Source organism: Cyanistes caeruleus, chromosome 1, assembly GCF_971803275.1.
Source record: "Cyanistes caeruleus chromosome 1, bCyaCae1.hap1.1, whole genome shotgun sequence".
NCBI lineage: Eukaryota > Metazoa > Chordata > Aves > Passeriformes > Paridae > Cyanistes > Cyanistes caeruleus.
In genome coordinates, this window is record NC_141701.1 from 125,185,081 (window position 1) to 125,200,404 (window position 15,324).

Below are 15,324 nucleotides of genomic sequence, written 5' to 3' on the forward strand. Positions count from 1 at the left end.
ACTTCTATTGAGACTAGAGCCTCCTCTTTTTTTTTTTTTTTTTTTATGGTTTAGAAAACAGCCTGGAAATTATACAAGCATGGGGGTTTTTTCCACAAGACAGAGAAAAACCTGCATTTGATTTACTTCAACATGACCACTGTTAAGAAAATGTACTTTTTAAGGCGAGGACTTGAAATTATTAAATAAAAAACAAGCAAAAAGCATGTTCATGTTTCTATTCTCTGTACATGTTCAATTTTACAACTGTTACTGCACAGAAATAGTTCTACTGACACTGATGAGAGAATTTCACTCACTATGAGTGAGCTTTGCAAGTTTGAATGATGTGTGTAGGCCTGATTTGCAAATGCTAACTATTGTGACTTAAGAAAAAAATTTCAAAGGTTTCCATTTGGAGCTGCAAGTTCAAACCATTTCATTTCATAAACAAAACTAACTTTGAGATAGAAGAAGCAGCAAAACAAAAACTTTTTTTTGTTTATTTACATTCACATCTAATACATACTTTTTTTTTCTTTTATTTAATGTGGTAAAAGGCAAAATGAATACTCTGTGCCAAGTTTCAGATACATAGGAAATTTCAAGGCTTATTATGTTATTAAGCTTCTGAAATAAGGATTTATATTTACAAAAGAAGTGCTGACACAGCCTGAACTCTGAGCAGTGGTAATGCCACCAACAGGAGCATGGTTCCCATGCAATGTGAACAGTCCAGGTTACCATAGCCTAATAAAATGAAAGATTCAAAACAGAGGAAATAATTTCGAAGAATCATATTTCTACTGTCATGTTTGCAGTCACATTTAGGTTTAAAAGATGGGAAAACATGTATCTATTTATATATTCTCAAGTTACACCCACAAAACAGGATCCCAGAGAAATTCTCACAAACAGGGTTTGCAAGAATACAGCAGAAGTGTGTGTAGGTAGATGTGGGTGCCTGGATGGATTATGTATGTAATCAGCATGTAAAGCTCTATAATACTGAAAATAATAAATTGTTGTGAAGGGGTAAGGGTGGAAAGTGCATTTTACATGGATTATCTGCCCTAGTTCCTGTCCTTATTTTTGGAAAGCAATCAGCTCTTCGTGAGAACTCAGCACCACGCTGAGCCACCCTGGGGCTTTTCATGGCCCAGCCCTTCACTTTGCATTATCATCTGTTAGCAGCCACATCCTGTGCAGACTGATTCATTACAGCCAAGAAAGGCTGCGAGAACAGGAGACCCTCTGAACCCTGAGGTCTGAAATCACACTAAAATACTTCTCTGAGTGCACTACATACAATAAAGCTACTTTTTCAAAGGCAGTTCTACTCATTTTTGTAATTATTCAAAATAAAAGCTTATTTTAAGACAATATGTTATTTTAACTCAAGATCTTTGCAAATCACCATTACTTGAAAACACTCATACACCTGATTTGGAAGACCATATGTTTATCCCACTTTAATTTAGACATAAAGCCAAATAATTTTGACCACTTTTGACCACCACTTGCTGTGGGGTCAAACAAAAATCAGGTAATCATAAACTGATACAGTTTATGAATATTTATTCATTGAAGTATATGAAGTACATTATTATTTTCAACTATGATAATACTTTTGTTTTCTGTGAAGCTGAAGTGCATGCAGAGATAATACAGTATGTTGAATTTGTATTTCTAAACTCTAAAATGCATTACTTTTGAAATAGGATGATTTCCTGATGCATAACTATTGAACACAAATATGTTTCAAGTCAATTGAAGAATCTGAATTAGTGTCTGAGTTTTACTTCCCGTTTCACTGCATTTCTAAATATCCTAATATCTCACAGCAGTTTTAAGCATGAATTTAAATGTAAGAGCAACTATGAGATTATTGTTTTACAGATAGATGAAGAAACTTCAGAGATAAAATGACCAACAGTGGCTGGGCTGAAGGTACTTCAGTCTTCAGTCTTCAACTTCCAGTTTCCTGCATTAACTCTGGGACTTTAAAACAAATACATCAAAGAATGTAATTTAAAGTTGCAATGTACACCTGAGTCTTTGTAGAGAGCTTTTTCTGTCTCCTCTCACGATTACAGCAGCAGCAGGACATAAGTGAGCTCTGTACAGAAGCCAGTTCGATGACAGAGGGGCAGAAACACAACTGCTGAACCATGTAGAAACAGTTTGCTGGTACCAGTGCTACCATAGCAAACAGTGAGGGATGTGTATTGATGTGGCAATAGGAGAGCTGTCAGAAAGCATCAGTGTGGGCACAGTCCACGAATCCCATTTGTCTCCAGTATAACATGACTGATTACAGCTAAATTACAGTGACTTTAAATGTACAAGTCAATTTTCTAAGCTAATTAAAACCAGGGAGACTAGTAGTTCTAAGGTTAGCAAAATTCAGCTCCTATACTAAATACAGCATAATCAAGAACAATGGAATATATATATATATTATTTAAATAGAAATTCATGGCTAGAGTTCAAGGGAGGTTAACAGTGCTACTAAAAATCTGTAGCTTGCCATTTTACTCTATGTCTTATAACAGGAACCAAATAGGCATAAAGCTGTGTTTGCAGAGATATTGATATGTTTCCCAAAGAATCAAGGTTCTATTAGAAACTAAATTGACCCACAGGAACACTTCAAGACAACTGAAAATATACAAAATAGAAATATATAAATTCAGAAATACTGTGGAGACTTTACACCTATTGTCTGCAAACTGCTGAAAGCATCATGCAACTGGTGTCAAGAGAACAACAGCAGCCCATGCTTCAACAGCATACAATAATTCTAAGACCAGTGGAGTTCAGCTAATGTTAGAAACAAGAGGATATTTTTAGGAAATTTTCCTCTTTAAGGTCATCTTCATCCTGTTAAGGCCGCTTTACAAAAAGACTGATTTTACCTAACCAAGTCACTAAAGCACAGGCGAACACTCTTTCCTGATCCTCTCCATTCACAAACTCATGCTTCTGACACCAAATTCATTGATGTTCTAATATCAAAACAACCTGTTAAAGCTTTCAGTGCAAATGACACCAAAACAGGAAAGGGGAGAAAATGTTATGCTCCAAAGGAAATCATCCTAAATTATCATTCATAAACTTGTAACAGAAGATAAGCAGTTACAGGGTTGGTGGTACCCCTGGACTATGTGGCAGTGTCTGGGGTATCAGGTTTCACACCTTTACTTTGTCTGACCTAAATTCTACCATTCAGGTATTTTTAGAAAGAACCTTGAATTACTGCAGCTTGTGAGCCAGCCAGGAGTCCTCAGCACATTTAACAAGGCTCAACAACCCTGTTAACTTTCTCTTTTGTCAATTGAGATTAATGCAGTGATTAGGTGACTTTCTTAAATGAGGTATTGTTTCATTTCAGCAATAGGAAAGCTACAGTGTATAAAATAATAAAGATTTTGAACCAATTAAGCAGTCTGAAATCATATCTATTTCCCTAGGGCTCAATGTGTCTTGAAAATCTAGGAAAACCCAACAGTTTCAAATCCTCTCTCCCTCCACACACCCCATAGCCAACAACTGTACTTGACCTTCTCCTTTCTAACTATTCTGTCATCTTTAGCCTTTAATTCTAGTGGAGCAGCTGTGTAAATATAGCTGGAACTAAGAAACCATAATCTTCAAAGCTCAGGGATTAGTCTCTCTCTTACTTTCCTGAGCTGTTTGCAAGCAGGTATTTAGCCTGGAAGTACTGTCTAGCCTCCCTGCCTACTTTTTCACCTTAGATTTTAGATTTGCCTTTGAATAAAATCAGTGTGTGACTGCTTGGTCCCGTGGTGAGCAGGAAGGCAGCATCACCCACCCAGCCAGCACCACTAGAACAGGACCCTGGCAGGGAGGAAACTTAAGTCCTTCATTTGTGGGTCTTATGTCAGCTAGGTCTACAAAACTGCAATTTTGCTTCTTTACAGATTGTTTAAGAAGACTGACTAATGTTTTAAAGAAGGGCAAGGTACTAGCTATGTCTTGGCCCTTTAATTTGCTCTCAGATAGGCAGGACGGCTGTGGGAGCCCACATGACAACCCCCAGCATCACCCTGCTGTGAAGCCAGCCTGTGTATTTCCCTTCAGTTTATTCACACAGCTCTGCAGTCTCATACTGCTCCTAAAAATAATCACAGCCTGCAGAGCAGTATGAGGAGCAGGCCTTCACATACCTATGTCAGTCAGGATTAAAAAAACCAAAACCAAAAAAGCTTTCCTCAACCCCCAGACTAAACAAACAGCACCCTACACATCCCTCCAGCAACAAGGGCTGTTGTGGCTTGGGGACAAAAATCTATCAGAGCAGGCTGTAAACTGTGACCCTCTCAAAAGATGAGTCAGCCACCAGTAAAGTGAAAATACAGATCCTAAAAGCACTGATTCATGCCTGGATTTCTCTCTCAGAAGTTAGGCAGCATTATGAGCACATATTTGCCAGCTTTCATGCACTGCAATCTGACAGCTGACTCACGACTGCATGTTAGGACTAGTGCCCTATATATAGTGGATGCAGGTCGACTTATGTTTTTCTCACTCTGCCTTACCAGGTCCTTTGTAGCATCAATTTGTAGTATCTAAATCCTTCCTCCGTGTCAAGAATGACACTCCCCTCTCAACAAGTTTCAGCCAGACACTAATTAACACTCTGCTATTAGTAAACAAATGATCCAAGATACAGATAACATCCCCCCAAGAGGACAAAACTGCCTTCACTAAGACCTGCTGAGGTCCAGAAGGGCTTAGCTAGCCCCCACCTGACTGTGACCACAAAGTCCTGGACAATCAACTCCTGCAGGACCAGTGCTGTGTCAAAGGCCACAGAAGCACTCAAGCCAGGCTGGAAAGCGTGAGCTGGCTGTGGGTATTGCTTTCCACACAAAGGATCAATCGTGTCTCAGTAAAACATGAAAATTAGAAGACCAAAATGTTTCACTTTTTCTTTTCCCCCCAAATATAAATGCATTCAGTGCAATACAACTTAAAAGTGATGTGAGAACCTGAAGGAACCTCATCATCCTGCAATATTTTTCCTACTTGCGACAGTCTGATGCCAACACACAGCTATGCAACTAGAAAACAGAGACCAGATCCTGAGGGCTGGCTAACTGTGATTGCATGTGCATAAATAGCCGAGACAATGCTATGCAAACTTTTGTAAGCTAAAACAAGTGATAAGGTGACAAGACCTTGTAGTTTGTTCAATAGCACAAATTCAGATGCAATTCCTAACCTCCTTAAAGGTTAAGATAGTTACCTGAAATCTTGAAGAACAGTGTTCATGTGTAGCCCTTTCAGCAAAAAGTATTTTTGATTTAACATTTGTAGCTCCAACACTGTAACAAAATAAGACCTGCTTATCCAGCTACTCTAAATATTTTCTTACAAATACCTATATGTAGGCCAGAACTAACAATTCATCATATGGAAAAAAGTGATCCATGACTGCCAGGACCGTGCCAGCAGGAGCTCAATCAGTGCAGATACTGAATGCTCTCCTGCCATCTTTGCTTTGCTCATAGTGGGAAGACTTTGTCATACTAATACAAAACAGTTTCATATACTGTACTCTCAGAACTGTCACTGTAAAATTCCAGCAAAAAAGTTCTAGTACAGACAAAGGCATAGCTTGAATTTAAAACGCATCCCCCTAGAGTTTTCTGCTTCCAAGTCAGTGTTAGACTAGTTAAGAACCATGACATTTCAGAAACAGTACTCTACCTTCTCTCACTTTTTCCTCCAGAGTGCTAGAATACAGATCTGTCAAGTCTTTGTATTTAAAATCATTCACTGCTGTTTTTATGCATAGGAGAGTTTAGGGAGGCTGCCACCAGATAAAACACTAGCATGTTTAATATGCAGAACAAAACAGCTGTTTTTTTTTCAAGCAGTATGCCTTTTCAACTACTCCCAACAGAAGGCTAATGAGTACTGAAAAAGAAGCAATTAGTATTTGGTATCAGTTTGTTTACCAGGTACAAAGAGCCAGCCTGCCATCTCACCTTCCTTAGCCTAGGAGCACAGTGCATCCAATAGGAAGGAAAACTATTAGCCAGATTATACCAGTTATACACCAAATTCATAAGACCTACCATCACTAATACAGCTTTTTCCTCAGGACTGACAGTAACCTACATTTTGATGTGCCATCAGTTACATAAACAAAAATGAGAAGTTTTGAGAGAGGATTGGGTGTTCTTGTTCAAACTTAGCCATTTTTATTTGCAGGCTAAACGAAGTGTTTCTTGTCTATGCTTGTGTCCTGAAACTAATTAGCAGCTTGCTATATCAACACATTCAACTCATTGCTGTAACATCCCAGAAGGCTTAACTGCAGATGAATCCCTCAGCTCTCAGCTTCAGATACACAAACCTAAAGACACTAAAAGCAAGTACCACCTGAGAGTACATGTGATATGTACCCAACATTGCCTATTAAGTGTTGCACATAACACAAAATACGCTCAGCTATATAAAAGATATTTCAAATTATGCAAGAACCATCACTTTGGAGAAGAGTTATTTCTTCTGTGAATATAAAGACATACCACTGATCCAAAGTTTTCTATGAGATACCTCCAATTTCTAACAACGTGAGATTTATAAGCCTCACCACATTTTAAGACTTTGGTTATTCAACAAAAATACTGATTCAAGTAACAGCAGAACTATGTGTGCACAGAGGTTGAAAAGAATGTACCACTGCAGCACAAGAAGTCAGACACCTTCTCTCTGCAAGCTTGTTTTAAATTGTTTATTGAGGTTTAAGAAGTCATCCACATTTCTATAAATATAGACATTACTTGAGTAAGTGACTTACAATGTCACCAGTGCAGGTACATATATAACCAACATACAAAAGCTCCACTGGAAGCTACTTCAGTTTATTCAAAAAGGACCAAGATGTCATAAAAAAAACAAACAGCTGTCGCTTTCAGTTATCGAAGACACTAAAGTGCATTTTTGGTTACCTCCTGGTCTAACAGCTGCTGGTTAAAAAGCTTGATTTTTTTCTTTTTTTTTTAACATAGCTAAATTACATTGAATGACATTCAGGTTTGTAGCTGTCATCCTCCTGATACATGGCAGCAGGTAAGAAAAATGTATTACTTTGCTGGTTGAGAGGAGGAAATTGATTTTGCTATTTTTTACTTTTTTTTTTAATCTGGTATTTCCAACAAAAGTTTAAAGATAATCTAACATTCTGATGAATTTCTACAGCACCACTACAGTTAGTCTTAAAAATCCAGGCTCTGCTTTAGCCCTTTTAATTGCTAACCAAGTATCTAAAGAGTCACTTGAAGCTCTGTACCAGTAAGAAAAACTACCCTCCCTTTTCTGTCAAGCACTATCCTGCCCAGTTAACACTGTTTGCACACTCTGTAAACAAGAACAGCTTAAAGCATAATTAAAGCAGAACACAGGCCCATCTTGAAAATCTTCTTCCCCCTTTCCCTCCCCCCCGCCCCCGGTAGTGTCTAATGTTTGAGTGTATAAAGCATTATTACATTCCTAACCACAAAATACTGTAAGAGTCACAACAGAAAAAGCATACGTTGAAAGTGACATAGCAATACCACTTTAATAAAATGGGGTATTTTGGGGAGATACAAGATGTGCTCTGCTAATTTTAACTCGATCTTTACTTCATTATAAGTACGTTATATTGCCAGGAAAGTCATCAACAGGGCAAAGAATGCTGCACTGGTTAGAACCACAGCAGCCATACTTGTTCTTTATAGCTCCTTTACTGCAATTCATTGACTTTTGATACTAGGAGGACATAATACTCACCATTCAGAAATAAATTACTAATTTTGAGTAACAGTTTAAACCTGATTAGCACTGTATAATGATGAATGGCTACTTCTAAAAAGTAAAAACCTTACATACCAAAAAACATGCTATATGTTGGGAAACCACTTTTTCATGCTCCATCATGTTGTTTACAGTTTTTACTTGTCAAAGTCTTTCTTTTACCAGTTGAAGAATCCACAGCACTTAAAATTTCAATTGTTTGAACTGAATATGATTCAATTTCAAAAAGTGCCAAATTAAAAAAACCTACACATGTAGCCAAGCTTTCATAGAAATCCTCAAACAAGGTAAAAAAACAGCCTCAATGAAATTATGGGTTACTAGCTTCATACATGTTTTTAAAGCTGTAAAATGTTCACCTAAGCACTCCACTTACGAGCATTAGAAATTTAAAAACACAGAACACCTTCTATGCAAATTGCTTGCAGAGGGCACCCTCAAACATATGAGTACAACACTACGCAGAAAACCCTCGTTTTATTTGGCTATTTAGACATCCATGTCACATATACCCACCCATCCATTTCCTGATAGCATTACATCATGTTTTAGGGCTTCTGAAATAATACAGAGCCAAAAAAACTCAGAAGAGACTAGTTAAAAAAAAAAAAAATAAAAATAAAAAATTCCACAACTGCACAGCCTTCCTGAACACAGCAAGGTTGTGCAACTGATTGTTTAACGTAACTAAGCTTAACGGCATCCAAACAGGCAGGCCTGGGTTTGGAAGCTGTCTTACGTCAAATTTTGACCATGTAACTAAAATAGAAAGGTCAAAAAAGAACTCATCTCTTCTTTTTCTGCTGCCTCAACATTTTCCGTCGCTTAATTATCATATCATGTAGTTTCTCTAGTCCCTCTTTAAGTCCGTCTCCAATGATTGCACAGGTAGGCTGCAAATGCCAGGGTGTTGAAGAACTCAGCTCACTCATTGCTAACATTTTCTCGATTTCAGAAAGGGAGAGAGAGTTCCTCAGGTCCTGCTTGTTAGCAATGATAAGGACAGGCACTCCTTGATTCTCAGATATCCTAGTAATCTTATGAAGTTCTGTTTTGGCCTCCTCCATCCTCTCAACGTCGACGGAGTCCACCACAAACACGATGCCATCGGTGCACCTTGTGTACGACTTCCACAGCGGCCTCAGCTTCTCCTGGCCGCCCACATCCCAGAAGTGGAAAGTGACCGTCTTCGAGTTGCCCAGCGTCACTTTGATTTTCTCCGTATTAAATCCTTTAGTGGGAACAGTGTTGACGAACTCATTGAACTGCAGTCTGTAGAGCACCGTCGTCTTCCCAGCGCAGTCCAGCCCCAGGATGACGATGTGAAAGCTCTGGAAGGAAGGCAGGCTGGAGAGGATCGGCGTCTGGTCCGAGAGTCCATTCCCCATTGCCAGAAGGGAAGGTGACAGCAGGCTGCCACGAGCAGAGGCGGCTCCCGCGGCTGCGCTCGGATCCTGCCAACGACACGAGCGGCGTTACACCTCGCTCCGCCGGCGCCGGGGCTGCGCGGCCGCAACGCGCCGGCCACGGCGCCGCCGCCCCGACTGCGGGGGCGGCCGCGGGCAGCGCGACGCGGAGAGCCGCACGTCCCCCGCCCCGCCCGGCGGCCGCTCCCGGCACCTGCGCCCCCGCCGCCCCTCGCCGCGCCCCAAGCCTACCGCTGGTCCCTCAGCGCGGGGAGGCGGGCGCTGCCCGCGACCCCATGCCCACGCGCCGCCGCTGCTGCCGCTCCGGCTGCTGCTCCTGCTGCCGCTCCCGCCGCCTCTCCTACTCCCGCTGCCGCTCCTACTCCCGCAGCCGCTCCCGCAGTCGTTCCCACTACTGCCGCCGCTCCCGCAGCCGCTGCTCCGCTCCCGCCGCTGGTGCCGCCGCCCGCGCGACTCTCCCCTGCATCTGGCGGTGGGGGCGCCTCCCAGCGCGCGCCTAGCCCCGCGCGCCCCACCCCGCGCTCTCCCATTGGCCTAGCCGCGCGCGAGGGGCGGGGAGAGAGGCGCGCTCCGCCTCGCCCATTGGCCGGCGGCGCCGGCCACTCATGGCCAGCCCGAGTCGTACCGTCCGCAGCCGAACGCCTCGGGCCGAGCGCGGCCGCAGGAAGGGGCCGCTCCCCGCCCACGCCCTACCTTGAACGGACCCCGCTCCTCCTTTCTCCCCGGGAGGCGGAGCCGCTGCCTCACGCGGCCCGCTCCGGGGTAGCCAGCGCTGCCGCGCCCTCCGCCTACGGTAACCCCCGCGGCGGGCGGCAGCGCTCCTCCGGCGGCCCAGCGTCCCGCCCCTTCTCGGGAGGACGCTCGCTCATTGGGCGCGGCTGCTGTCGCTCCGTGTCGGCCCCGCCGGCCTTGGGCCGGCTCTGCCCCTGGTGCCCCGCCCCTTCTCCGGGACAGCGCGCGTTCGTTGGGCGCTGGTGCCGTCACTCGAAGGCGCCCCCTGGCGGCGTCACCTCCCGCACCTGCGCCGCTGAGGGCCCCGGGAGCGACCTCGGCACGGGCGGTCTCGGAAGTGCTTCTTAAATCCAAGTGCCCCGGGCCCGGCTCTGTGCTCTCATCGTACGCTGGTGTCTGCCTTTGGCCTGTCCCCACGAAACTGGAGACATAGCCCGCGAGGAGCCGGGAATAACGTAGTGGATGACGCCGCTCTGATGCCGCCTGCGCACAGGCATGGCAGCCGTCCTCGGGTCTGGGGGAACACCCAGTGGCACCTGGCTAGGTTGCACGAAAGGTTTCCCACAGCACAGAGATATGTTAAGTAATCCTGCATTTTCATATCTCAGGCTGATTTGAGCGGTGAAGTGTTTCCCAGAACTAATTACCAGTGTCTGATAACACATTTATTACATTTACTGTTTGCAGAGTGTACAGGTGTTAGAGGAGGCCTGGAGGAGTATTTTGTGCCAGCTCTTCTTGCTGCCGTGCCATGGTTGTGTTCCTTCCCATGCTCTTTTCACTGACCACCTTCTGCAGTTTGCACAGCTGTGGCTATGCAGATGGTTACTGCTGCTTGTGTCCCCGGATCAGTGTAAAAGAGCACACAGAATGATCAGAGCAGAGCACACTGCCAAAATCTTCATCTATAGCCCTTAGACAGAAATTCAATAAATCAATCTCTATGATAAAAAGCATACATTTAATTCTTAGCCAAATTAATTGTGCTACTCTAGTCTGCCATTCCAAGTGTATGTCCTTCTGTACTCAATATCACAAATCGTAGAATCATGGAATGGTTTGGGCTGGAAAGGACTTTAAAGATCATCTAGTTGCAACCCCATTGCTGTGGGCAGGGACACATTTCATTAGACCAGGTGGCTCGGAACTCCATCCAACCTGATCTTGAACACTTCCAGGGATGGGACATCCACAGCTCCTCTGGGCAACCACCCAAATCTTTCACCAGCTAGGCTTCAGTAGCAGTGGCATTTTCAGTATTGGTGTTGCCTTTTTGCCTAGAGGACTTTAAGATTTCTTGATGTGGCTACTTAAAGAGGTTAATTTACAAGAATATTCAGACAATCATATGTCTTTTTTTTACCCTTTGAAAGTATTATACTCCATATTTTAAATCACAGAGAATTTTATGTAAAAAAGTAATTTAATAGTAAAGGGACATATAAAAAATATAAAATTCACCATGTGCTATAGGCAGTGTTTCATGTTATTAAAGTGTTGAAATAGCCATTCTAGTACTACTAAAAATAGCAAAATTCTAATTTGCTTACATCTGAGATTAATATTTCAGTGCTTTTATCTCTGTTAGTTATTTACATCCTGATCTTGCAGCTGATTCTCTTTGGAGGAAGTGGTCTGTTTGTATAGGAAGGTGATTTTACATCTATGGAAAGATGGGGTAGTTACTACCCCTAAGGCCAGCTGGTAAGGTTTCTGATTTGGCAGTATTTTACAGTACTTTTGCATAACATAAAGAACTCCACAGCATACAGTGTATTAGAAAAACATCTATAGTAACAGGAAAAGTGGGCCTTAATTATTTCATGGATGGTTTTCAGTAATTCAAAATTGGAGGAAACCAGCTAGAAATACCTTGTTAAGGAATATTACTGCAGATAATAGATTTATTCATGAAGCTTGACAAGCTGAAATAAATCAAATTGACCTTTACCTCCACCTACAAAATTAACTATCCCCTATTTTTAATGGAAAAATAAGCCTATTAGATATTATGGTCTCCTAAACCTTCATGTCTCACTGTTACCAAGATCTGTCTAAACTTTAACACACCTTCCTAATAAAACATTTTACAATTAATTCCTTGAGAATGGATATTGGCTAGCTCCTATCCTCATGGAAGGTACTTTGATTTTAAACATAAAATGCATAAGGTTTGCTTTTTTCTCTTGTCCTGCTGAAAAGCAGTCAATATATAATATTTTATTGAAAAGGGAGGGATAAAGAATGATTTTTTTTCTAAGGTATAGCATATCCAACACAGTAGGTGGAGAAGGAATATCATAAATTATACATTTCTATGGAAAAAGAGTTTTATCAGGGAGGTCATTTTAAGATTAGACAGAAGTTAACATCTTCAACAACATGAGCATACCTATATTTGTAAATAGATACATGGAAATAATTTCCAAGCTCTGCAGAAAATGCTTGGACACTCCCTACAGCTAATTTATCACATTTACCTGTTGTAACTTGCCATGAAGTGAATTATGATCTTTCTGGGGCTGAGACAATTTTTCACTGGCAGTCTTCCTTGCACCTTGATCTTAATTAATGCCTGTAGGCACTTCTGCAAAACATCTATTAAATAACAATCCAAGTGAATCAACTCCTCCCATACACTTCATGCTACTTTAGAAGTCAAACGTGCAGACTGGGCAGGTGTAATGGAGTACTGGTATCTAAACTAGGGAGAGTGTAGAAGAGCTGACACATTCAACCTCTGATAATTGAAGGTAAGGGTAAAGCAAGGCTTTGATTATCCTGTAGAAGTCTTGAATGAAGGAGGTGTACAGAAAGAAGTGTAATTTTCAAGTGTTCAGCTAAATGGAGGGAGTGGGCTGTTCATAGGTGACAGCTGAAAATAACTGCAAGATTCATGTAAGAGGAAACAATGATGAAGGGCTCGAGCCTTGTGCAGAATTTTTAATGCAAAATAAGGATGTGCCTAATTTCTGTGTTGGGTTAATTTCATATACTGATAACTTTTCTCATTTCCTATTTAATCTCTACAGATCTGAGTTCTTTCTGGCTCAGCATTCCCTAGCTCATGAAAACAACTGTAACTTCAGCTTCTCTGGCCTAAAAACCTTCTCCCCTTTATTGGATACCAGTTTATCAGTGTAATAGTAATATATTATTTTCTACATAGGTTTCTTACATATATGCTATAAATATTTTCCACACAGAAGAGGGCAGGGCCTGGGACAAATCATTGTGTTTCAAAAAAAAGAAGCAGTACCTGCATAACTTGCAGCTTCTGGCATGCTTCTTATGGCAAAGTAATTTGGGGTGGTTTTTTTGGTTTTTTTCCTTGGTTATTTTTTTTTAATTCCTTAATGGCCTGGGGATAATTTTGGTTCAGCACAGGTTTGAGAGGGTCAGGCTTCCAATGCTGCAGTTATTAACTGCCTCTAAGAAAATTAGATAGTCCTTTTTAGGGATATGGACCATGAAATTGCTTGAAGTGTTGCCAAGAAAAAATTGGCATACAGTGGAAAGACGAGATTCTTGGAAATTCTAATGTTATTACCCAGCAGAGACTTAGTTTCCCTTTTAATACGTATCACCTCCTTCACTGCAGGAGCTGTGTCACAGTGCCCAGATAACAAAAATGCAAAGGTTCATCAAACAACTACTTGCAAAGTTGTTTGTATTCTTCATAAGAAATTTTTCATATGTAAATAGAAATTCATGGAAATTAAATCTAGCAGTTCAGGAGAGACTCACTAAATCAGAGCTTTCATTAGTGCTGGTCATTTTAAAGTTAAATTCCACTCAAGTTGGTATGACTGTTGTTATACAACCACATCTAGTGATGCAGCAGATGAGAAATTCCTTCCAAAGCAAAGATGGTGGGCTTGAATTTCCATGGCCAGATAAGCACAATATTCTTTTTGTTTTCATTAAATATTATCATTCTGAAGAACAGGCTAATGGCATTTATTATCCAGTTCAATATGTAATCACCTTAGAGTTATTTTTTAATAGCACCACCTGTCATGTGTAGCAAATTTGATGCAAATCAAATGAAAAATAAAACATCAGACATATGATCCTGAGGCCATATACTGCAGATGCAGAGGGATATGGCCAGAACTAAAGAACAGTAGAAGACAGAAGCAAATACAAGCAAATGCTGAAGGGGGGATAGGAAGGAACCAGCTGCATCACAGAGCTGAATTAGTCAGACACAAAGGAATGAAGTCATAAGAAGAGTGGAATTATTGCAAGAACTGTGCACTGCCAGCTACAGGTAGCTGGCCTATAGCAATGGGACCCCAACCCCCTTCTTCATGAGACAGATGTGTTAACAGCCTCACACCACCAATTATTGCTGCTCCATGTGGAAATCAAGCAGATTTCTCAGTGTGTATGAAAGAGAAAATCAGTTGCATTTCAGTACAATGACATGGCAGACTTAGGCTGGGGTAATATGTATTAATGTTTGTGTAATACCAATAATGTTTATTATTATACTAACAGTAGTAACAGTAACCAACTGTAGCTCAGTTGTACATTCAAAAACTATACCCTAGATCTCAGATTAGAGCTAAAAAAGTACTGCTTTGAATTATTTGGTTCTGAAAGTATTGCTTTGAGTTTACATAGCACATAAAATATTACAGCAGTTTCACCATGAATTTTGAGAACCCCCTTGAATATGAACAGTAAGAATGAAATAGCTGACAAATTGCAACACATGAGGTTTAAGACTATCTCTTAAATTGATGTATGAAATGTTTTGCACAAAGAAGCCTTTTATCATCTTTGCTATGTCAGCTGAATCCTTTTTTGATAACTTACATGCTGCATGAATTACTTTGCTTTGATTATTAAAAAGTAGTTGGTGGTAGAAAATCTAATTTATTTCCTCACAATAAATAAGCTTAGAGCAGTAGGAGATGGAGTTGCTCTGTGTTACAATTTACCTCTCCGATTAGACCAGTCCGTTAAACTTACTGTCATTTCATACGTATCTCTACATGAAGTCTAACATCTATGGTTTGCTACTTTCATTTTCATAAATAAACATAATGCCACATATTAGACTAACAAACAAAAAGCCTCTTCTTTGATACTGACAGTCAGACTTTGTTGCGTCTTCTATTCAGGTGTGTTAGCTGAAAGCAAGCTGTACTAACTCATAAATGTTCTTGGTCACACTGAGCAAATGTTGGCTCAGGGTAACTGAAATCGTAACCTCCGCCTTCCAAGCTCCGTAAATTTTGGTTGTTTCATCCTTTGATGGGATGGCTGTAATGGTGGTGACTGGTGAATGTTTGTGGAACATGGGGAACAGTCTGACCACACAGTGTACATGTGGTTGTATGAG

General features: G+C 41.2%; 1 protein-coding gene across 2 annotated transcripts; it reads right to left on the minus strand.

The window, feature by feature from the left end:
- Positions 1–6,734: 6,734 nt before the first annotated feature.
- ARL4A (ARF like GTPase 4A) lies at positions 6,735–10,084 on the minus strand. 2 transcript variants are annotated; one of them, XM_086855786.1, is made up of 2 exons: positions 9,933–10,084; positions 6,735–9,266 (listed from the first exon to the last, which is right to left on the minus strand). In XM_086855786.1, exon 2 carries the CDS (start codon positions 9,198–9,200, stop codon positions 8,598–8,600), a length of 603 nt encoding a protein of 200 aa, XP_086711912.1. In that variant the 5' UTR covers positions 9,201–9,266; positions 9,933–10,084; the 3' UTR covers positions 6,735–8,597. The 2 variants fall into 2 exon arrangements, with proteins under 2 accessions (XP_086711912.1, XP_086711919.1); XM_086855793.1 differs by lacking the exon at positions 9,933–10,084 and adding an exon at positions 9,471–9,704.
- Positions 10,085–15,324: the final 5,240 nt, after the last annotated feature.